The sequence below is a fragment of the Pinus tabuliformis genome, chromosome 5_2 (assembly GCF_031772625.1).
Source record: "Pinus tabuliformis cultivar Carrire ecotype Pingquan chromosome 5_2, CPIR1, whole genome shotgun sequence".
NCBI classification, from domain to species: Eukaryota; Viridiplantae; Streptophyta; class Pinopsida; order Pinales; family Pinaceae; genus Pinus; species Pinus tabuliformis.
The window spans coordinates 408252137-408277067 of NC_142306.1; the positions used below are offsets into that span (position 1 = coordinate 408252137).

The 24931-nt window shown below is 34.6% G+C and overlaps 1 protein-coding gene and 1 pseudogene across 1 annotated transcript; one reads left to right on the plus strand and one right to left on the minus strand.

Moving 5' to 3' along the window:
• The window catches only part of LOC149159251 (alcohol dehydrogenase-like), a 34299-nt pseudogene extending 27120 nt beyond the window's left edge, over positions 1–7179 (minus strand).
• Positions 7180–13114: 5935 nt separating this feature from the next.
• LOC149159252 (uncharacterized) lies at positions 13115–15559 on the plus strand. The gene is made up of 5 exons (XM_089433456.1): positions 13115–13453; positions 13601–13854; positions 13886–14097; positions 14298–14565; positions 15033–15559. Exons 1-5 carry the CDS (start codon positions 13360–13362, stop codon positions 15300–15302), a joined length of 1098 nt encoding a protein of 365 aa, XP_089289582.1. The 5' UTR covers positions 13115–13359; the 3' UTR covers positions 15303–15559.
• The last annotated feature ends 9372 nt before the right edge of the window (positions 15560–24931 follow it).

Genomic DNA, 24931 nt, shown 5'->3' on the forward strand with positions numbered 1-24931 from the left:
GTACTCGGACTGCTATTTATAGCAATGCTATGTTTAGCACTTCTATTTTTAGCATTTCTTGTTGCCATTTTCAACACTCCCTCTCAACAAGAAAGGCATTCAACTCGAACCCAATCCTAAACCTTTGGAATGTTCTGCATGCAACACTTCTCCCAAGTGTTGTTGCTCCAACAACTCTAGAAACAAAAAATCTCCCAACGGACCTCCCTGTTGGGCTAGAAACATCCTTTGATGCTGATGCTCCCTCTGCCACTGACAAGTGCTCCCTCTCTGACCTCGAAGCTGCTGCAACACTACATGCATCTTGCACCGTTGCACACCTCTTTGTGCCATCCTGCACTGGTGCAACACTCCTGTGCCTCTCGCATTGTTGCAACCTGCTAGCTCTGCATTGTCTTGGGATTCCTGCACTATAGCTCTTTCTACCGCTCCATCCGTATTTGTCTCTACCCACTCAGCCAGTCCTGCTACTCCTCATCGGGGCTCCCGTAGCAAGGTCTAATCAAAGAGGTTGGGTACCTCAATGATCCTACCCCTATTCCAACCTTCTTGGGGCTGTCACTCCACATCGCTCCACCTCTGACCTAGAGGTATGGATGCATATGATCCCTCTGCCCACTTGGCTCAAATTCCCCCCCTACTAGAGGTCTCTGCATGAGTGGATGCCTCCACTTGATCTACTCTCGGCTTCTCCAGTTGTGGCTGCTCCACAACCTCCTGAAGTTGCTTCACCAATTGTGGCTCCTTCACGATTGCCTGAGACTTCTTCTGGCACTGCATGTTGAGAGGTAATGTACTCTCCCTCTCAACCACCAAGTCTCCAACAGTTGCCTTGCTCCTCAAGGCTTTGCATGCATCTTGAACCTCAAGAGCATATAGGTTTGACTCGTGAACTGATTTGCTTCACTTGTCTAGTGGTGATGTGTCGAAGGAAAACCTTTCCCTTACTGAAGACTAAATCATAGCCTTTATCTTCCAGCATTGTGATCGACACCAAATTTTTCCTCAGTCCTTGTACATACTTGACATCGGTCAAGGTAATGCAAGCTCCATGCTCTCTCTGAAAAACAACTGTGCCTACACCTGAGACACGATACTTTTCATCATTACCCATCGCTATGAGTATCTGGAAATCTTTCTCCTCCAAGGTACTGAACAAACTCTTGTCGCCGGTCATGTGGAAAGAAGCTCCACTGTCAAGAAACCAACCACATCCCACCATGGATGAAACCATGCATGCGAAGAGGGTGAAATCCAACTCAAACTTTGAGGCCAGTGCCTCACCATCTGATCCTTCCTTAGATCACATCTTGGATTTTTTCAATGGACAATTTGTTGCAAAATGGTCCACCTCATGACAATGAAAGCATCACACTTTTGATTTGTCAAACCTCTTCCCACCATGGGAAGAACTCGATTTGGGATGAGAATCCTTCTCCTTCCCTTTCTTTGCCTTACTCGCTAAGGCGTAGTCTTCTTCATTCTCCCTATATGAAGAACCATCTCTGGTGCTTCTTCTTATCTCCTCCTGCATCAGTTCTGACCAAAGTCGTTCCCAAGCTAGCAATTTCTCTCTTCCATTTATCGAGTCTTGGTAGCTATGCCAGCTCTTAGGAAGACTAAGGAGAGCAAGACTCACCATGTCATCATCAGCTATCGTGATCCCTACACTTCCAAGCTCATCCCTGCAGGTGGTGAGCTTGTTCAGATATGTAGAGATCGTGTCACCCTTTTCACACTTGATTTTCTGAAACTTGTCTTTCAGCGCCAACTTCCTCTGATCGTTGTTGTTCTGATATAGATCTTTCAATGTTTTCCACATTGAAAATGGTGTCTCCTTCCCATGGAGGCTCGAGACAATGTGGTCTCAAACTCCCTCTAGGAGGATTCTCCTCTCTCTAGCCACACATTACTTCCATTCCGCTAATTCTGTAGCATTAGCCGCTACTGGCTTGGAAACTTCTTGATCAATGAAGTCCTTTAGACCATTGTCCTCTAATACTACTTCCATGCGATCCTTCCAGACTATATAATTCGAATTGCTATCAAGGGCATACTCGAGTCTTAAACCGTTGAATGCCATTGGGGAAATTTGAGATGTGATAAGAATTCGAATTCTATAATCAAGAACTTGAAACTTCGAACTTCTCCCTTCTTTGTATATTGTTCTTCGCTTTGATCACCTTTGCTCCAATACCATGTAGAAATTTCACAGTAGATTAAACTAATTATGCAATGTACTAAAGAAAAATACTTAATCTACTTCTACCATCAAACTTGTGGAAGCTTAATCAATTTTGAGCAAGATCAAATAGAACACATATAACAGAGAAGAAGATTCAAACACACATGAAACATAGAAGAATACTCTGGGGAAAGCCTCAGCTAAAATCCCTGATCTCTGTAATATCATACAAGTGGAAATATGTTCGGATTACGCAAAGCTTTAGCTCACAAGCTATCAAGTTCTCAGTACAATCCAATTGCTGCTCATAGACAGTCAAAGGCTTCTCACAAACCTTCTCCTTTGCCCTCTAAGCCTCTTATTTCCTTGTGCAATTTCTCTTGGGGTCCAATGCTGCCACTTGTGTGAATTCACCTCTCACACTGCTCACTAAACTCAGAGGTAACTGCACAATCTTGAAGGAGATAATTCCTTCTGCACGGATGAGTTTTCTATATAGGAAAATTCCTCCAACTGATAGTACACTATCCCTTCCTCTGATCTCAACTGGGTCTCTAACTGAACTAACATGCATGAGTTATTTATGACAGAATATTCATTTATATGAAGTGCAACAGTTACATGCACGCATGCATTAACTAACCGAACTTACAATCAGTGCCACAAACTGTTGGAACTAATCTAACTGGACTTAACTCAGTTAATTGAGCTAACTAATTACAATTCAGAGTACAACTCATCCCGATCTCCTCAATTAAGGGATAACTTCCTCAATCAAAGGGATAATTGTTGCATGTCTTCACATAGACTTCATGTTTGATTTTCTCTAACTAATTAACTCAAGATGAATTAATTAATTATTTTACAAACAACTTCTAAGATCAAATTCGAATTTTAATTCTCAATTTTAGTTCAGGGACTAACTAAAATTGGAATCTAACCCGAAATGCTATTTATAGCAATTCTATTTTTAGTACTTCCATTTTTCATTCCTTATTGTTATGTCCAACTAATACCCAAACTGCTATTTTTAGCACTTCTATTTTTAGCATTTCTTCTTGCCATTTTCAATAGGCTACATCTATATTTTAATCACATATTCAGGTATCTCCCTCATGCAATCAAGTTAGGAAATTATAAGCTAAGAAATGTATCTACCAAAATAAACTGATGGAAACAAAAATCTTCCATATCTAGAGTGACCATCCCAGGAAAAGAGTTGGCCAAAAATGCTTACAAATAACTACTAAACATAACTAGAAAATAGTTAGATGAGAATCCCCATATAATCATACAAAAAATATTGTAAACAATGACATCTTAAAACAGACGAAAAAACATCTATATAATAAGATAATAAATGCTTACAAATAACTACTAAACATAACTAGAAAATAGTTAGATGAGAATCCCAGATAATCATACAAAAAAATATTGTAAACAGTGGCATCTTAAAACAGACCCGAAAAAAAAAAAACAAAACAAAACAAAACAAATATACAATAAGATAATAGCACCAACATAAAAAGTCTAACGTAATTGAATATTTATATGTTTAAAAACTAACAACATATTTTACGTATTAAAACTTTTAATTAGAAAAGTTCTTCAAACAATATATTTTACCTATTAAAATTTTTAATTAGGAATTTTAATTTTATGATTAAGAATTAAAGAGGTTATTAATTAAATATGCAAGTATAATCTTATTACAGGGAAATAGATTTATATATTATTACTTAATTTTCTTATTATTTTACATTTATTTAATATAATTATAAAATTATTATATTAAATTTCCAAATATGATTAATTTTTTTTTTAAATGACTGATGTCTAAAATGTTGCACACAACCAAAAATTTGTATACTATATTATATTTAATTAAGATAATTATAAAATATATTACTATCTTATATTCAATTAATATAATTATAAAATTATTATATTAACTTTTTGTACCAATTGAATAATTTGATATGGACCTTTTGGACCAAAATGATTTAGGTTGTTTTTCAGGTCCAACTAAATTTACTTTTTCAAATTTATGCATTACAATGTTTTTTAAATTTCAAATAATTAAATTTTTATTAATTTTTCCAATTTTTATTATTTAATGAATATGAATATAATTCGTTGTTGTACATGATAAAGATATGAAATACTTATTTGTGGCCATGAAATGTTGTGTATATTTTTATTCTTATGTTTGAGTAATTAATATATTGGAGAGTGGGAAAAAACAATGCTTATTAATAAAAAAATTATTATCAAGTGTGATTGAAATTATAATGTTCATAGTTAAGCTAAAACATAATGGTATGTAATGTGAATGTCTTTGTAAAATGAAATTAATCTATAGACATAAATAGAAGCCAATGAAACTAACTCAGAGACATAGATAGAAGTCAACAAAGAAGTTTGAGGAAAACATAAAGGAGAGGAGAGTCACATTGGTCTAGTGTAGTAGTTGTTGTGCAAAGATTTTATAATGTCTTACATGTTTACTTGATATTCACATAGCTCAATTGAAGCTGTAATAAAATCACATTTTCCATGAAAAAAACTTTGTCATAAGTCTTATGCATGTAACCTTTATCTTATCCTCTAATTATCATGAGTATTTACTAGAAATTGTCCTAAAAGGTACAAAGAGAGGCCGATAGGATTATTAAAAGCAAGAAACCTCTATAGATAGTCAAGCATATACAAAGCTCACTAGTGACCAAGGCAATAACCACCATGACCATCCCATACCAGCAGATTTCATACTAAAACAACAAAACCAAAACCAAACCATTCATATCAATATATTAAATTTAAAACACATTCATACTAAAAACTCAATAGATTATTGGCAACACACTTTATTTTTTTAAATAAAAAATAAATTACACCGTTTTACATGATAAATGAAAAGCGAAGAAATTTGTGATTTGCAAATATTAAAACAAACCACTTACATTGCTAGTTGACACTACGACTAAAACATTATGTAATTGTAATATGCTTTTCCACATTGTAATTTAATATTTTAAAATAACCGCGCGTTATCTAATGTATTTCTATCTTCAACTTGTAAACTCATTAATTATTTCTAAAATTGTTGTTCACTTATACCATATATAAAACCACCTTAATTAATAATGATAACTCCTCAAGTGAAGGTAAGATCAACAATAGTTGATTTCAAATAAGAAAAGACATTATTTACTTAAACCATGAGTGTTTGAAAAGCATTATTTAAATAGATTATATAAACATTAACCGTTCCGCAATATCAACATTATTTACTTGGATTATGTCAACATTTACCATTGTGTGTATTTCGAATTGAAAGACATTTTTTATTTATTTATTTTATAGGTAAACATAGAAATAGAAATCCGGAAGGTAACCATAACCAGATGGAAATAAGGTAGGCCCCGTAATTGTATAGTGCGATTAGAAAGTCAAATTATAATATTCTTAAACCAATACTTATTGTATTCTTATGTGATGTTTAATAAAATACAGTTAATTTTGTGATCTATAAATAATTTTGTAACTATTTTTATTTAAACATTAATAATAATAATAATAATAATAATAATAATAATAATAATAATAATAATAATAATATAATTAATAATAATAATTAATAATAATATAATTGAAATGACAAAATATAAAGAGAACCCTTCTTGGGTTTTGCTACATTCAAAGTCGCACCCATGCCTGATCCCACAACAAAATAAATTGTGAATAAGAATTTCAATCAAGGGAACGATCATGGATGATTTTATTATTAACAGTCCAGGAAACCATAACTTTAGGAATTGGATAAAACAATATACAATGTCAATTATATCCTTTTAATGATCTCTTTTTCACAATCATCAACAAATTACCCTCAAAAAGTCCAGAAAATGATTTACCTGTTGAAACCCCACAACTGAGAATACAGACTTTGTTAAGAGGAGCCTCTGGATTAATTTGGGCAACACAACTGACATGCACAATTGTATACTGGCTGAAAGTGGATGTGCCAAGGAAGTGGTAAATGGGTTTCCCATTGATTGAAAACCTCGACTTCCCATCATTTATCATAACCCCCCTGTCAGTATTAATTCTTAGAAGATCACACATGTTGCTTTCGTCTGACTTGCAGTGTCTGCATTCTCCACATTCTCCAGTAAATAAGGGAAGCACATTGTCACCCTCCTTGAGGTCATTCGCCCCTTCTCCAACACTCTCAACAACTATGTGTCAAGCAACATATCTATAGTTAGTGACCAATGAATCATAATAAAATTACTGTCCCTTTTCCCTTTTGAAATTCTACATGATGCCTGCTAGTATGACTAATTAACTTTTTTGAAATTCCACACACCTACTAATATGACTAACTAATTTTTTTGAATACATAGAACTCATGGGCAAGAGCAGAGTGCATACTCAGTTGCTTCATGTCCCAAAATGTGGGGAAAGAGAGATTTTGGCCCTGCAACCAAAGCAGTATCAATATCAGTCATTCCATTTCATTGTTAAAAGCAATATTTGTATGTGTTATACAGTGCAGTGCAGTTGGATATGTGTAATTAATATCCTTCCTTCAAATTTTCTTGATGTTTAATGATAATTATTCATAGCATACGTTTGCTTCCCAGAAACTTGATGTTTAATGATAATTATTCATAGCATACCTTTGCTTCCCAGACTTCCATTGCCTGTGGAGGAGCCACTTCCACTTCTTCAATCTTCAGAGGCTCCCCTGCACCCCATGCAATAGCAGCTGTAACAAAAGTTCAAATCAAAATATATCAGATTTCAAGAAGCATAAATTGCACACATACAGTTTGCATAAATCCAGCTTGACCCTGAAAATCATTTTTTCCATGAAATGATATACATGAAATAAAAAGAATGTGGCCCTGACTCCTTGCACTGAACTGAACTGAACTGAAGTAGTTACCTTTGCATTTGATAACCTGGCATGCAGTACAGCTTGCCATTTTCCTTTCTGCCCAAACAAACAAACTTACTTTTGCCTTTCGCGTTGGTGTTGCAGGAGGCAGAGATGGATCCTTAATTTATATTCTACTTCCTTTGAAATTGCCTTGAGTGAATGATGTTGAATTTCTTGTTGATGTAGAATCGTTTTTGATATCTTGACACAGGGTTCGATATCTTGAAAATCTTCTCCACAGAGTTTTGGATTGCCTATAAATGCCTCTCTGAATTTACTCAAGCTACTGGGGACTGTTCCAGACAGTTGATTGTTTGATAGATTTAGGAAACTAAACGTAAGGTTGGCTAAACATAGGTATTTCACCATAAATATCATTTCCTTTCAAGTTAAGCTCTGTAAGCTGTTTCAGAGACCCAATACTCGACAAAATGTTACCAGAAAGTAAATTTACTTGCAAACCCAATACATCAAGATTATGTAACCCATAAAGCGCATCTGGTATACTTCCTGAAAATTTATTATTGCTAGCATTGAAAACAGATAAAAGCTCTACCTTGGCAATCTCAGATGGAAGCTTACCTGAAAATCTATTACAGTCAATTTGTAGGTTAGATAAATTTCTAGCATTGCCAATATCTTTAGAAATGCTTCCTTCAAAGCTGTTAGAACTAAGATGTAGCAGCGAAACTCTTGGCAATCCCCATTCCAAAAATAAAAAAATATCAGTGTTTTACCTCAATCATTTCTATTCCAAAATATTTCAGAAATCAAATTAAACCCTGCAAATAAAAATGCAAACAAATTAGCCTACCTAGAAGTATGTTCTCTTTTGCATTGCATTTATGCTAAAAGGATATGAAATGCAAAAAAACAGGGTGATATTGCATTGCCAATTTGGATTACTCCTTTGGCTCATTAATGGAAGGAGATTAATCTGCAGAGGATCATGAAAAATTTGGTAATTGGATGTGCACGTGTATCCTTAGGATTTTATATTTTCAAATTTCAGTATTGATTATGCAAGAAAGCAGGATTGGGTTTTGTAATTTTTCAATTACTTTCTTTGGTTGGAGTTTTGATTATAGTTTAAAATTTGGTATTGCCCTAGTGACTGCAACGTGTAACTATGTGATGATACTCGAGCATCTGCGCTCTTCAATATTGCTCTGCAATAGTTAGAGCTAAAAATTAGCAAGTGTGTCTTTCATAGTGGATGGTGTTTTAAATTTAATGTAATTCAGGGGCATTAAACATGGATTTTCTTCCAGTTCACAGCAAAGTTTTTCAGATATTAAAGTAAGTCTCACTACTCATTTAGAACGACAATTGAGATTCATTTATTTGCTTTGTCAAATCCCCCCAACCATTTACCTGAATGACCTAATAATGACCTAATAAGGGACTCATGGCAGACAACGCGTTCTCATTCCCCTCCCCTGCAACATTTCTTACAGTGAGCAAAAACAGAGTCCCTGGACATTCGGCCTCTGTACATCCCCCTCCCATCAGATCAAAAGGAACTACAAGAAGATATTCCCCGGAAATTCATCCCTCTTCTCGTCTACTCATTTCGATTGTTAGCAGAGCCAATCAAGAAGTGGATCCAACAGCAGAAGTCATGCCCTGTGTGCATCATTAGCGACTTCTACCTCGGCTGGACTCAGCGGTTTTCCACACATCCAGTGCATTTCGTGCCTGCGTAGATAATTCCCTATGGACGCACACCAAGACAGCGAGGTCCCCCATTCAGGGCGGGAAATTCGTGGTCAGATTGGTGAAGGCGGCCCTATAGAGCAGGGGAATAAGTGGTTTGCAGGAGGAGTTAATGGATCCATTGTTAAGAAAATCTGCTGATACCAATCCACTACCGGGGTTTGAGAGGCTCTTGGGCATGGCACTGAGCTGCGTTGAGGAATTAGGTTCTGAGCGACCGTTGATGAGGGAAGTATTGAAGGAGCTAGAATCAATTGTGGAAATGGGATCAGGTTTCAATGCAGACTCCATGCCACCACGGAGATATGAGTATGACTTTGTTAACGCTGGATAGTCTCCACCTTCTCAAGATACGGAAGCTAGCGATTCCAGTGGAAATGTGCGAGGAAAGGAAAGTTATAGTGAACTGCTTGCATATAGCGGAGACTACAAACATTTAAAAAATCGCGTTTCGCTGGACCCAAATTTCACGCCACGTGTCAACCTGAATGCCCGACCTTCCTCTGCAAATCGCGTTTCGTTGGACCCAAATTTCACGCCACGTGTCAACCTGAGAATCAAAAGGATGATGAAAGTCTATTTCAAAGGAAGGCCTATCGGCCTAATAAGTATTTATTTATGTTAGGATCCTTATCCACTCATCTCCATGATTGAATACATTGTACAATTATATACATTTTAATATTTTCTATATTCAAGCTTCTGTGATCCATAATGAATTAAACAAAGTCTTTTGGTAGAAATCACATGAGAGAATTTTTTGGCCTACGTGTTTCGAACCAACAAGTGTGGTTCATCATCAGGACCAGATGAAGAGGCAAACCATGGCCAAGGCTTAAATAGAGAGCAATGTAGAGAAGTAATTTGAAGTAATAGCTATACTTGAACAATAATGTTTAAATTATAATATTAATATATTAATATATTAATATATTAAAAACAAATATTATTAAGTAACAACTATATTAAACGGCTAGTTTAATTTGTGAAACTACGTTCCATCCATGTCATTTGTTTCATTAACTTGTGAAAGAACAAAAACACTTATTAAACAGGTTGTGCAACATGCATGTTTGTTATGAGGAATGGCGTATTGTGGGCAATTGATTATGGGACACCACTTTCCAAGCCCGAAAACACAACTCTTTTTTTAGTATCACCTCTTTTGCATGCTATTCTAGCTTATTTCTTCTATGGGTACACAATGTCATTAAATGTGGTGGATCCATTAAATTTATTGGGCTTACATCAATAAATAGATATAGTATTTTGGCATGGCTTGATTCAAGTGGTAGACTAATTAGGCCGATAGGCCTTCCTTTGGAACAGACTTTCGTCGTTCCTTTCACTCTCGTGCTGACACGTGGCATCTTTTTCTGAATAGCCCCTTCGCTCCTCATACCGACACGTGGCATCGGATTCTGCAGGAGTTTTCCAGTCTCGTGCAGGTAGAAAACCAGAAGTTTTTCAGCGGGACGGTTCTGCGAGGGAGTGGCGGAACAGTTCTGAGGGAGTGGCGTGGTGGATATTTATGTTCTGCGAGAAAATGGCGCCGGCGTTTAACTGTTCTGGGGTTCCTATGGAGGTTAGAACACAACCTCATTCACGGTTTATTTTCCAGTTTCTTCGACAGCCTGACGCCCTGAAGACAGAAGACAGTCCTCACATTTTGCAAGCGCAAGGAAAAGATCATCAGCGCATTTTTACCTGTGACAGAGGTGATTGCTATTTCTGTGTTTATTTTCTTTTCATTCATTCTATCCATCGGTCTGTTGAATGCAACTATTGCTGCTGCGTCTTTTTTGGTTATGAAGAGAGGCGCCTTTCTCCACTACAGCTACGGTTTTGACCCCTGCTGCCAACTCGCTGCAGGTAGCTTTCATCACGTGGTCAATTTTTACCCTAATCCCTGACGCCCTGAAGACAGTCCTCCTATTTTTACCTGCAAGTTTAGCCGTGACAGAGGTGATCGCTCCAGGCAAGTTTGTTCATGGTTTCTTTCTTAGTCTTTGGATGTTTATTTATATATGAAATTTTTTTGTTCCACAATAATGCCTTAACCACCTATCTTCTCTGTGGTTATGGACTGTTATCTTATTCCTTCTTTATAATCTCTTATTTATTTATTTATCTTCATTATAGTTAGACCAGTCATCAGCAGAGGTTCTGCTGTAAAAACTTAATTTGACAGTCTGTTCAAATCTCGTTTACAGCAAAATCTCTAACTCGTGTATACGCACATGACGTCAATTCCCTTAGTTTGTGCATTGGACAGAGATAGAAATCCCTAGACTCAAGCAGATGATTCCTTAAAATTCTGGCCTATACTGCCCTCCTTTTTATGATGAACTGTGCACATGCATCTCATATGGCTTCCGTGTTTTGTTGGTAAATGGCTCTTTCTTAGGGAAATGGACTCAACCTTTGGCTTAGATTGCCCAACAACAGAGGCTGTTCTGTTAAATATGTCGAGTATTCCTATCCTTATGTCAATACCTGTTCTCAATGTCTAATCGATTCTTAATGTATACCTCCTGGTCAGCGTATTACTGAAGTTGTGGTTGCTGAAGTGCAGTAACGTGGGGCCTGTATAGGTTTTATTCATGGACTGGTAAATGAAACCAGGTTCCTCTTATCCTTGTTCTGTGTAATCTTTCAATGGTTCAGTCAATGAATGATCACGCCTCTTATGTTATTTGTCAAATTACTGATTCGATGCTAGCGCCAATCTGTTGTTAAAAGTGTGTTTAGAAAGCCCTTTTCTTTATTTGTCAGCTGTTGGGGTATTATTTGGGTACTTGTTGTTCACTGTTCATATACATTTAAACCCAAACATCAAATGACATCTATAGCAGTATACTACTAATCTGTTTGACGAAAATCTTCACTGATAAACTCATCAAAACTCAGAAAACACAGTGATATTTGGGGTGATTTCCAAGCGAGAGTATTACATTAATGGTGCCTCCCCATGCAATGAGGGCGGCCAAGAAAAAATATAGGAAACCCTAAGTGCAAAACAAAAAGCCTAATCGCCAGAGCCAAATTTTGTAAACATATCGAAAGAAAGCTTTTCAAACAGATGATCCTTTCGATTGCAAGTCGCATCTTGCATCGCAAAAGCCACTTTTACTACTGGTATTGCAATGTTCATACGGCCGGGTCAGCTTAGGAAGGTGAATGTTTCTTTGGTTTTAACAACAAAATTTCCCTTTTCTTGATAATTTTGTTTTTGTGCGGCAAGTTTGAATGAATGGGTTCTGTTCATGAATTTTAAGTCGGTAGCTACAATTTTGTTTTTCATGCTGCATATTTGAATGAATGGGTTGTGTCCATGAATTTTAGGCAGTAGCTACGATTTTTTTTTAGCTTTTTCATTCAATTGTGTTTAGTTCAAAAATTTATTTATTTGTTGTTTAAATATTTGTTTTTTCTGCAGTCATCTAAGATATGATCCTTTTGCTTGCGAATTGCATCTTGCATTGCACAATCCACTTTTACTACTGATTCGGAAAGGTTTAGACTTCATATGGTTGGTCTGCAAGGACTTGGAGTTACGAAGGTGAATGTCTGTTTGCTTTTTAACAACACAAGTTTTCTTTTCTTGAGCATTTTGTTTTTATGTTGCATGTTTGAATGAATGGCTCCTGTTGATGAATGTTAGGTAGTAGCTACAAATTTGGATTTAGCTGTGCTTACTTTGGTGATTGGTTTGTTATTCAGCTTAATGGTAAACTCAAAACAACAAATTTTCTCAAAAGAGTCCAAAAAGTTGTGTCGAGTCTGCACTTGCTCATTGAGACAAGTGGACAATGTCGAACACATTCACCCTAGCCAAATTACCAGCCAACACATAAGTAATTCATGTGCAGGGACTGGTTATGATGCAAGTAGTTTTCTGGTATAAGAATGTTCTGCATAAGGACTTGGAAAAGCTATATGCGATGGGATTCTGCTCTGTTTCAACCTCATTTATAGCTCCAACTTCATCATATTGCATGCCTGAACCCAGAACCGAGATGGAGGTAAGTGTTGTGATAATTGCAATTGGAGATTCGTTTCTGTAGGTAAGTTTTGTGATAATTGCTATTGGACATTCATAAACCAGAAAAGGGGCTTCTGCATGATATTGCATGTGACATTTTTGGGTTTTTCTGAATTGGGCTTGCCTAGATTTCTCTGATTTGCTTCTTGGTGTTTGGATTTTATCATGTACAGTACAGTTGATTCACATTTTGGCCTAACCGGGGGGAATTCTATCCTTAGATAGGAGCATGCATAGAATTTTGTTTAAGGATAAAGAAATTGAGGAGGATCTCAGCTGTTGAATTTATTGGCAAGGAAAATCCTGACAGGAAGCATAGTGAATGCCCTGTTTTTGCATTTGGGTATTTTTCATATGCATTGAGCCCTCTTGGTGTGGTCGATTTTATTGGAAGGCTGCCGAGATAAGCGCCTTTTCTTTCTCTTTATTTTAGTTTTCTGGGAGGCATAGTATATTTTATAGAATATGGCTGCTGGGAACCGAAAAGTTTCGGCTGCAGCTGCCCGAGCCCATACCAGAACGGGCAAGTCGGACAAAAGATCTGATGCATTGAGTGGAGGTAAGTTAGTTTAACCTAAAATTGTTTTCTGCTCTTTTTGATCATTAATGGCAATTTTGTTGTAGTTTTGAATGCCTTCCCTATTTTATGAGCTAACATACTCAAATACTCAAAGTGTTAAGCAAAGGTAACAACATAGCATTTCAGGTATATTGAGAAAATTAGCCATTGTTTTAATGGTGGGGTTCCTTGCATGGGCATCCAAGTCCATCCAGCCGCCCCCTTCTGCTATCTGTGGATCTCTGAATGGCCCTCCAGTTATTGCCCCTCGAATTCGGCTTCAAGATGGAAGACATTTGGCCTACAGGGAAAGTGGAGTTCCCAGAGAGAGAGCAAAGTATACTATCATTATGGCACATGGTTTTACAGGATCTAGAAATGATACCTTTCCAGCTTTTGAGGTAATTGCACAATGGCATTCAGGTTTTGCAGGAAATTGTGAAAGAGATGGGAGTGTACATTGTAACCTTCGACAGGCCTGGGTACGGAGAAAGCGATCCTCATCCTAAGCGATCTGTAAGAAGTGCGGCTTTAGATATTGAACAGCTTGCAGACCAACTTGATCTTGGTCCCAAATTTTATGTGATGAGCTTCTCCCTTGGGGGATACGCGATATGGAGATCCCTCAAATATATACCACACAGGTTCTCATCTTTTTTTTTCCCAACTTTGCATCTATTGTCTATGATATTAGTTGATATAATACTAAATAGGGTGCACACAGAGAACTTTGCAGTCTCTGTGACTATAGTTAAGAAACACAACGGTTGTGCTAGATCCTTTTCTAAGAAATTTTGGGATTCTGCACTTTAATAACATTGAAATATGAATGATGGTAACACAGGTTAGCGGGTGCTGCACTCTTAGCACCTATAATAAACTACAGGTGGCCTGGTTTCCCAGTTAATTTATCTAAAGAAGCTTATTATCAGCAAGCCCGACAAGATCAATGGGCACTTCGTGTTGCTTATTATACCCCTTGGCTGACTTATTGGTGGAATACCCAAAAATGGTTTCCTTCTTCAAGCGTTATTCAAGGGACATGGAAACCTCTGAACAGGCATGTCCGCGAGCTAGGCCGCAACTTAGCTGCAAGTGGAAGATCTGCTGAAGTATTTATTTTTCCTTGATCTAGGCCTTATACCTCTCACTTCTTTTTGGAAAGTGAATTATAATTTCTTGTCTATTTATGTTATTTAACGTGGTTTGCAACTCAGACCTTGACCTCTGCTTTTCCTAGAAACGACCATTTTCAAATGGCAAGTCAGAATGCTATGTTTTTCAACTAAATTGAATTTCGAAATTTGCTTGAGGTTGACAGACTTTGGTTTCCATCTGAGACCTTGATCTCTCCTTTTCCTAGAAAAAACCATTTTCAAAAGTCAAATCAGAATGCTATGTTGTTCTTAACGAAATTGAATTGTGGAATTTGCTTGAGGTTGATTGACTTTTCTCTTTCTCAATAAACCAATGCTAAGATTAGACAAAGAATTCCAATTTAACAAGATACTGGTACTATGCCTGATTCTGGATCCAAGATTTGTTTTCTCCTTATTTACTGATTCATTTGCCTCTACAGCGTTTGAAGGCAGCATTGATGGTCATGTTTGGCAAGTGGGATTTTGATCCTTTGGAACTCAATAACCCATTTCCTAACAATGATGTTTCAGTTCATATATGGCAAGGGGATGAGGATGCATTAGTGCCGGTGACTTTGCAGCGTTACATTGGTGAAAAGCTTTCTTGCATCCACTATCATGACCTTCCTGGGGTTGGTCACTTATTCAACCAAATGGAAGGCATTCCTGATCGTATTTTGAAGTGTTTTTTGTTGGGAGAGCAATGTTAAAACAGGGTTAATTAGACCTGTATCTCAGTTACTCCATTTAGGACCAAGTGGTTTTCTTTTTTGCAATATATGGATATTAAACTTAGTGCTTTGCATCTCTGGAATTTTCTCCAATACCCCTTTTCACGGGCAGTTGTTGCAGAGCATGTACAAATGATTTGTTGCAGCTTTATGTACTTTCCATTGCAGCCATATCTGCTTCACTTTCCATTACTCTTTTCATGAAATTAAATGACATGGTCAAATGCTTAATCTTATATGATAGCGAAAATCACATGGTCAAATGCTTTTGCTCTTGAAGTATGATTATACTGTGGGTTATTGTTTTCTAAGGTTTTGTGAATGTGGGGTTAAATTAAGTTTAAGTTTAATATGTTTCTTCGATTATTTGACATTAGTACTGATGAAATTGCTTGACAAATGAGATATGATTAGACTGTGGGTTGTTGTTTTCTAAGGTTTTGTGAATGTGCGGTTAAATTAAGTTTAATTTTAATATATCTCTTAAATTATTTGACATTAGTACTGATGAAATTGGTTGACAGAGTGCCTTTTGAAGTTCTGGAATTTTTTTAAAGATACGATTAAATTAATTTTAATTTGGATAGACTTATAAAATTATTTGCCATGGTACTATAATATTGGCTGCAACCAACAAGCAGTAAATCAACTGCAACTCTGTCCCTTGTGGTGAAATATCCAGCAGTTGAATCAAGAAAAATACCTGCAAGCTGACAGTTGTAATTTCCTCAAAGACTCAACAATGAAAATAAGAAAAATGCAGATGTGTCCGAGACTCAAAAGCTCACAAAGATTAGAACGTTGCGCACAAAATAGTGAAGACTCTTTGCCTTGCAAATGTTTCCATAGACATTAAGAACAAAAGATAAAATACATAATGGAGAATAAAGATGAACTGTGTACCAAAATTTTCCGTATATAAGGAAGTCGCAAGAGTTCATATGCATGTTCTTTGTATTCTTCAACGAGGATAGTGCATAGTGAAGCAACATGATCCAACAATAAAAATTAAAATTTTTAATAAGAAAGCAGTATCCCCTAAAAAATACAGTTATAACGACTTTCTTCCAGTTAAGGAAAGATTAATTATAAACAATTTACCCTTCTTGGATTGAATCAAGAGGCTACATATTTACAAGTAAAAAGGAATTCACCTCATCTTCAAGCCATCTTGTCCAATAACCATAATGCTAAGTTGTCGAGCATGAACAATACTCTTAATCCAGCAGTACTTCATTCTCCATTGCACTCTATCCCTTCAGTATGAAACTTTTGCAGAGAGCATCAAAAAGTACAACATTGTCTTTCAACAGGGACAGCTCTAGAACCAAAATGTTTGTCCAGTACTTTAATACAAATAAATTAAAAATAGCATGCATGTAAAGAGAAACAGGGTAGCAATAACTAATTTAAAACACATTAATAGAGGTCAGTAATACAGAACCTGCCATGAAAAAGGCTCTGTGACTGATTCTGTTTAGCACAGTTATTGTTAGGAGGAACAATAACCCCCTGAACTTTCATACTCTACCCCTATTGCTATACTAAGAACCAGAGAAAACATCAAATTTCATCTCGGTAGCCATACATTAGAAAGTAACTTTAAATTGCAATGTTGCACAAAAAAGAAACATAGACTCAATTAAAATTTATGTCCACCTGTACGGACAATGGGTGTGGATTTACAACATCATCCTGGTAAAATATATATCCTGTCTCTGCCATTATTCTATTTATTTGAATATTATATGTCACTTGTCTTGTATAGTTAAATGCTTCATGCTATTATTCTATTCCTTTGAATATCATTTCTTCTTGTTGTGTATGGTATATGATTCATTGCCTGCTAAGAAATGTCCATAAATATGAGAAATACATAGTGTTTTGAATGGTGGGTTTGCCAAAATGGAATCTAAAACCACTATATTTGAGGACTTAAGTATGTAAAACAAAATACTTTGAAAAATACAATACATGAATTTAAAATCGGTTTCAAAATTTTAATAATGTTAATGTTTTACTTCTACTGTCAACCAGTAATGTAAGTGATTTGTTTTAACATTTGCAAATAACAAATTTCTTCACTTTTCATTTACCATGTACAACAAAGCATGCTGCCAATAATCTATTGAACCTATTGAACTTTAAAAGTATGAACGCGTTCTACACTTACTATATTAATATGAATGGTTTGGTTTTGGTTTTGTTCTTCTAATATCAAATGTACTGGTACAGGATGGTCAATGTGGTTATTAACTTCGTCACTACATACCTTTATATATGCTTCACTATCTATAAAACTTTCTTCCTTTCACTAATCCTATCGGCCTCTCTTTGTACCTTTTGGGACAATTGCTAGTATACATTCATTGTACTCTGACAATTCGTCAACCTCGATTCATATCAAAAGTGTTAATATCAAATTATTGAAAACACTGTCATTTTAAAGCATGTTGATTTTATATAAAATATTGATTTAATTTAAACTCTAGTTTGGAATATAATGTGATAATGATTGTTATTTTAATTTAAAATTAAAATATGATTTAATGTATATCTAACAATAAAAACATAATTTTTAATCCATATATATATTACTTAAATATTTTATAAACGAATAATAATAATATATATTTGTTAATATATATATTATAGAAACATTGGTTTATTTTATTCTTAAGTAGCTTAGATTGGCCTTGAATAATCCACTAACTTTGACATACTTTTCTTGGATTTCCTTCACTGCTTTAATAGTCAAATAGTGAGAGACAATTCCTTACGCAATGCTAAATATAGAGCCTATAACAAACACATTATTCACATGTTAATATTTTGTTCTCAAATTAATTGAAATGATTAAATATAATATTTGAGTGTAATTGAAATGATTAAATATAATATTTGGGAGTGTAGGTTTTCATAGTCCTAGTTCATATCAGTTTTAATATTTATAAAAAAAATGTAAAATAAGAATGAAAAGTCTGGCATTTCTCGTAGATGCTCAACCTAACATCAAGGATGAATGGGGTTGAAGGTCCACTCTAAACCTCACAGGCTTCATTAGTATTCCACAATATTTTTTTAAAGCATAAATTCTAATATAAATATAATATAAAAGAACATGTCACATTTTTTAATAAATCCATTTCAATTATATTTATTAGATTCAATTGAGCATATTATAAAATATTATTATTTTTTTTTGGCTGAATATCTTAAAAATAGATAAGTTTAAATTTTTTTATTAAATTTTTTAACTTAATAATTTTATGAAAAAATTATAATTTTATTTAATAATTAAAATTAAAAAATCATATCATTTAAAAATTTATTTTTTTTCTACTTTTTCAATTTTTAGAGAATATATCTCCTTATGGCCCAATATTTTTGATAAAGGTATTTGTTTTTCGAGATGGGAAAATATGATTCACTATTATCTTAAAACATTACAAAAAAAGTAGTAGTATTCATAGTTTATCCATCTATCCATCAACAATTTTTTTTTTTAGCTATATTAAACTAAGCAGTGTGTACTAGCTACTATGTAGCACTGGTATTAAGTTTGAGTTAAAAGCTTTGATTTATAAGAAATTTGTATTACTATTTTATTTAGTACTTATTTTAATAAAAAAATTGGATTAATATTAAATTTTAAATTAAAAGTGCGTTTATATTAAAGTTTTATTTTGAATTTAAAATTTTAAATGTTAATAAGACATTTATATTAATATTAAATTTTTATTAATAAAAAAAATTGTAGAAATTTCTTGTAGATTCAAACTACAAATTGTAATATGTTGAAACAATTGACTTGAATCTACTCTACTCATCAGTGGAAACAATAAACGATCGAAGAAATCACAAAGCATAAAAGAGAAAGAATTCAATCACACATAACACAATAATTTTCTTAGGAAAGCCACAACTAAAAAGACCCCTACTATTTGTATATTGCATTAATCAGAAAATATGAGAAGATTACAATGTTTTTCTCAAACTCGAGCAACCTCTGCACTATCTCTATCTATTTCACTATCAACCTATGCACAAGCTTCTCTTGGCATACCTTTCTCTCACAATCTCCACACACAAACTTGTGCTTCCTATGACTTGGTCTCACCAACTCATGGTCACCAAAACAATGATTAAACTTGTGCCTTCATTCCTCCTTTTAATGAAAATTTGAATGGCTAATATTAGTGAGTTTTCTAATTAAGGAATGATTTATTTGAGGTCTTCTTCTGATTGCATGCATCATCTGTTTAATTTAGATGATTTTACAACTGATAATTCACTGTTGCTGAACTCCAATATCAATTGGGTCTTTCTTTGATCTGACATGCATGAGTTAATTATGAGTGAATCTTCAGTTTACTGGTTGAGCAGTGTTGGTTACACCCCACTACTATAGGTTACACCCCACGAATAGATCTCCCAGTAATTCCTCCATCAATTGGAACTAGTTTAACTGAATTTAACTCAGTTAAACTAAATTAAATAATTACAACTCAAAATAAATCAACCTAGGCCCCTAAAATTTAGGAACCACTCTAGATAGACTCCCAACTCGAATTAACTGAGTCAACTAAGTCATATTAACTTAGTTAACTATTACAAGTTGCTATGAGAATTAGAATTACAATTTAATTCCTAATTTAATTCAAGGACAAATTAAATTAGGATTTTCTTTCTTGATTCCATTTTTAACATTTCTTATGAATATTTTCAACACTCCCTCTCAACAAGAAAGGAATTCAACTCTATCCCGCTTTGGTATCTTTGGAATGTTCTGCATGCAACTCTTGTCATTGTTTTTGTTGCTACTGCAACATGTGCAACCCAAAAAGCATCCAAACAAAATAAATTGAATCAGCTGTGTTTGTAACTATATATTGGGAAAACGGTGTTGCTTATAACTCTTCTACTGAACCTCCAGCTATGTTATCAACATTGGTCTGCACTCCTTAGTATCTGACTGACATTGATCCTCTTACTACTGAATATTGTGGGCCCCTGTAGAAAGGTAATGATCCATGAGACAAACACACCTCAATAGACCTTGCCCAATTTCTAAAACTCTTGGACTGAGGTTTCATATTGCCCCACGTCACACCTAGAGGTATGGTTGCATGTGTTACTTTTTCCTGCATGGATTGAAATTCCCCCCTACTGGAGGTCTTTGCTTGAGTGGATGGTTCCACCCTATCTCCTCTCTACTTCTCCAATTGTGGTTGCTTCACAAATTTCTGAGGCTGCATGTTGAGAGGTAATTCATGATCCCTCTCAAACACCAAGTATCTAACCTTTTCCTTTCTCCTCAAGGATTTGCATGCATCTCGTACCTCAAGTGCATAAAGGTTCTTGACTCGCACATCAATCAGTTTCACTTGTCCCGTGGTGATGTGTCTAAGGAAAACCTTTCCTTTGCTAAAAATCACATTGTAGCCACAATCTTCCAATACTGCAACGGAAACAAGATTCTTCTTTAGCTCTGAAATATACATCACATCTTTGAGTCTGAGAGGGGAGTCGAACTCCCTCTGGAAAGTAACAATACCGATGTTGTTCATGTTATACCTCCCATCATCTCCAAACTCTATGTTCTGCTTGAGGTTTTTCCCCTCCAAGTCACTGAAGATATCTCTGTTCCCTATCATATGGAATGAGTCACCACTGTCAAGATACCACATGCTTCCCATTATAGTGCTTTCCATGCATGCAATGGGAGTGAAATCAAGTTCAAATTGTGAAGCTATAGCTTGACCTGTTGTTGCTACTACATGCTCCTTCTTGCTTGCTTTCTTCTATGGGCATTTTGTGGCATAGTGCCCAAACTCGTGACAATGAAAATGGTTGATGTTTGAAAAGTACTTCTTCTTGTCGTCCTCCTCTCCTTGGGATTGATTTCCCTTGGATTTATTTTCTTTTCTGACTAATGCAAATTCCTCTTCCAATTATTTGGATGAGGTCCCATCTCTGGTGTTCTGTCGAATCTCATCTTGCATCAAGTCAAACCACAACCGCTCCGACTCTGGTAGCTTCTCCCTCCCATTAATTGAGTCCTAGTAGTTGTGCTAGCTCTTGGGAAGGCCTAGAAGTGCTAGGCTCACCATATTGTCTTCATCAACTATAACACTGACACTTCCAAGCTCATCCCGACATGGGGTGAACTTGGTCAAGTACTTTGGTATACTGTCGTCCTAATCCATCTTGATCTTTCTGAGCTTGTCCTTAAGTACAAGCTTCTCGTGGTCAATGTTGTTTTGAAATAGGTTTTTCAAGGCCTTCCACATTGCAAATGGAGTTTCCTTACTGTGGATATTTGAAACAATATGATCTTGAACTCCATCTAGAATAATCCTTCTCACCTTTGCCACACACTTTCTCCACTCTGCCAGATCTTGAGCATCAACTGGCTTAGGAACATCATTGTCTATGAATTCCCTAAGCCTATTGTCTTCCAACACTGCCTCCATCTTGTCCTTCCAAGTAATATAGTTCAAACAACCCTAAAGGGCATATTCGAGTCTCAATCCATATAACGACATCCTGTTGGCTCTGAAGTATGAAACAAAATTGTTTTTTCCAACAAAAGACAAACTCATATTTTCATCTTCTATAGTGATTCCAACTGTGATATTATGTAGAAATTTCTACAAATCTAGCTCTGATACCATGTAGAAATTTCTACAAATATAGCTTTGATACCATGTAGAAATTCCTTGTAGATTCAAGCTGTAGATTGTAATATGCCAAAACAATTGACTTGAATCTACTCTACTCATTAGTGAAAACAATAAACGATCGATGGAATCACAAAGCATAAAAGAGAAAGAATTCAATTACACATAGCACAATGATTTTTTGGGGAAATCCATAGCTAAAAAATCCCTGCTATCTGTATATTGCATTAAGCAGAAAATATGAGAAGATTACAATGCTTTGCTCAAACCTGAGCAACCTTTGCACTATCTCTATCTATCTTACTATCAACCTGTGCACAAGCTTCTCTTGGCACACCTTTCTCTCACAAGATCCACGCACAAACTTGTGCTTCCTTTTGCTTGGTCTCACCAACTCGTGCTCACCAAAACAATGATTAAACTTACAGTGCCTTCATTCCTCCTTTTAAAGGCAATTTGAATGGCTAAAATGAGTGAGTTTTCTAATTAAGGAATGATTTATTTTAGACTTTTCTTTGATTGCATGCACCATTTGTTTAATTTAAATGATTTTACAACTGATTTTAGATGATTTTACAACTGAAAAACTAACTCTTAACCAAACATAAACAATTTTAAAACATACTCCAAAACCATTAATTAAATATTTTTTTATACATTAAAAAATTATAATTTCAAAAAAATATTATTATATTTGTAAAAATATATAATAATTATATTACTCCATGGCCAAAAAAAATCAATAATAAAGAATATTCTTTATTTTGATATGAAATGGTGTCTCATACCTATATGAATGAAAGGATCACATGATTAAGTGTCGTATGTCATACATAAGAGTGACTCTTTTGGGCTTCGAGACGGGTTCACATTTCTTTGAGACGGGTTCACATTTCTTTGCATCGCAAAAGAAATGAAATCAATGAATATTCTTTTTGTTCTATCACTTTTTACTATAGTTTTTTTTTTTTTTTTCTTTTGAGTTAAAAGTTTATCGATTCTTTTGGATCTATTTTAATAAATAAATAAATAGTTTTTTTATATTTTAATGTTCGAAATAATTATCGGACAAACTGTGTGGAGTAACGTCACTCGGACTAAAGAGTTGGTTTCCACGTTGACTATATGTTGATTTTTTTATTTATATAGAAGTTGAGTTAAGTTAATTAGATATAAGAGATATTTTTCAATTTATTTTTGGAGAGCGGTAAAATTCATGATGAAAAATGTATTAATCACTAAAAAAAAAGTAGTGCAATATACATATACATGGTAATATAGAGGTTGGAATAATAGTAATTTATAATGAAGAAATGTAATGACTAAGTTTATTAAAAAAATCACAAAAATAGTTAAAACTATAGTATTGTTGACACACTCTAAGCAATAAGAGCTTTAATATATCGGAACTTTAACATGAGTATGATTAGAGTTGAGTGGGAATATTGAGTTGGATAATTTAACTCATTTTAAAAAGGTAAGTTTGCTAGCTTTTTTTTAATGTCTTATTTTGAGTTTCTTTTCATTGGTTGGCAAGAAAATTAGTAGACTCAATTAAATCTTTCATCATTGAGTATAATTTTGTAAAAAAATGTATGGAATGAAATAAAAAAATGTTTTAAAAAAATTTCATTGAAAACTTTCAATATTAAGGCTATTTTTTAGATAGTCCTTGATGACCACTTGGATCAATGTCATCTACAAAAAGTAATGCACTTCACATGATCAAGCATCCAAGTAGAATGAAATTCTATATCCTAAGTTAGACAATGTCCTAATAGAGTTGTCTTCCCTGTAATGAAGGTGGCTAGAAAGTCTTGGCAATACAAAGACTCAACCCACACCCATGTAAAATTGGATAAAGGAAAAAAGATTAATTGTATTGTCAAATATTTTAATGTGCCCAAGGCGGGGACAAAAATAGGCTTGAAATCCTAGTTATATTAATCCTTTAATCTATAGATAAGCCCCTTATGACTCATGATTAGAGAAAATAAAGCTCTCCTCAATTTCAATGCTATATTCTAGAGACTTTGAAATGAAATACATATATTTCCTACTTGAACATGTAGTATAGAAACCTTATCACATGATATTGACATAGGGAAATGTCCCACAATCAACATCATGGGTTCACCTTAGGGAGACATCACAATTAGACTTCACAACATTTGGCCCTAGAAAACCATCCAAATTCTAAACTAGCTACCATTACTATTTTATAATTCTGAAAATGAATTCTAACTGTTGAATGCAAAGATACATTGTGCATAATTCAAATGCATGCACTCAAGCTAGTCAGCTAAAAGAACCAATGTTATGAAGTTAAAAGATAAATACAAGATAGTGAGTTGGATGAAATTCATAATCAAATATGTTGTATAAAACTCATGACTACCAATAACAAACTGAGGGAAGATTACAAGTATAAGTATCAACTGCAACTCCACATCAAAATTTAGCTAAAACAATATAAATGAAAGTGATATAAAACACCAAGTATAGGAGAGTAGTCTACAACAAAGAATCAAACCTCACAACAATCCAACATATCATGAAAAAAGACAATAGTCTACAATTGGGTTCATGATGATAGAAAATATGTCTTATAGAAGTTTCCCCCATAAATAACTTCTTTATTAACATGAAATAAATTTAAAATGTTAAGAAAAATCTACACTCCCACCCCTCAACCCACACCCAACAATCATCTTTGGTATCATCTTTCTATTCAAAATAGAGGATGAAACTTCTATGTTTCCAATTATTATGTCCTTCAGATATCTTCCTATGTGACTTTTCATAATTTTTTTTCCATTTTGTTTTTTTCTTTAAAAGTGTTTACTAAAATTTTGATCTTAAAACATTAATTTTCCTCTAAAGTGTTTTAATATTTTTCCTACAAAATCGATAATTAAATTTCTT

What these genes read in the sequence shown, in the direction of transcription:
- LOC149159252 (XM_089433456.1), top strand. Translation starts at nt 13,360, where the DNA reads ATGGCTGCTGGGAACCGAAAAGTTTCGGCTGCAGCTGCCCGAGCCCAT. An exon ending in CTCAAATATATACCACACAG is followed by an intron (nt 14,098 to 14,297) that starts GTTCTCATCTTT and finishes ATGGTAACACAG; the next exon opens with GTTAGCGGGTGCTGCACTCT. An exon ending in CAAGTGGAAGATCTGCTGAA is followed by an intron (nt 14,566 to 15,032) that starts GTATTTATTTTT and finishes TTGCCTCTACAG; the next exon opens with CGTTTGAAGGCAGCATTGAT.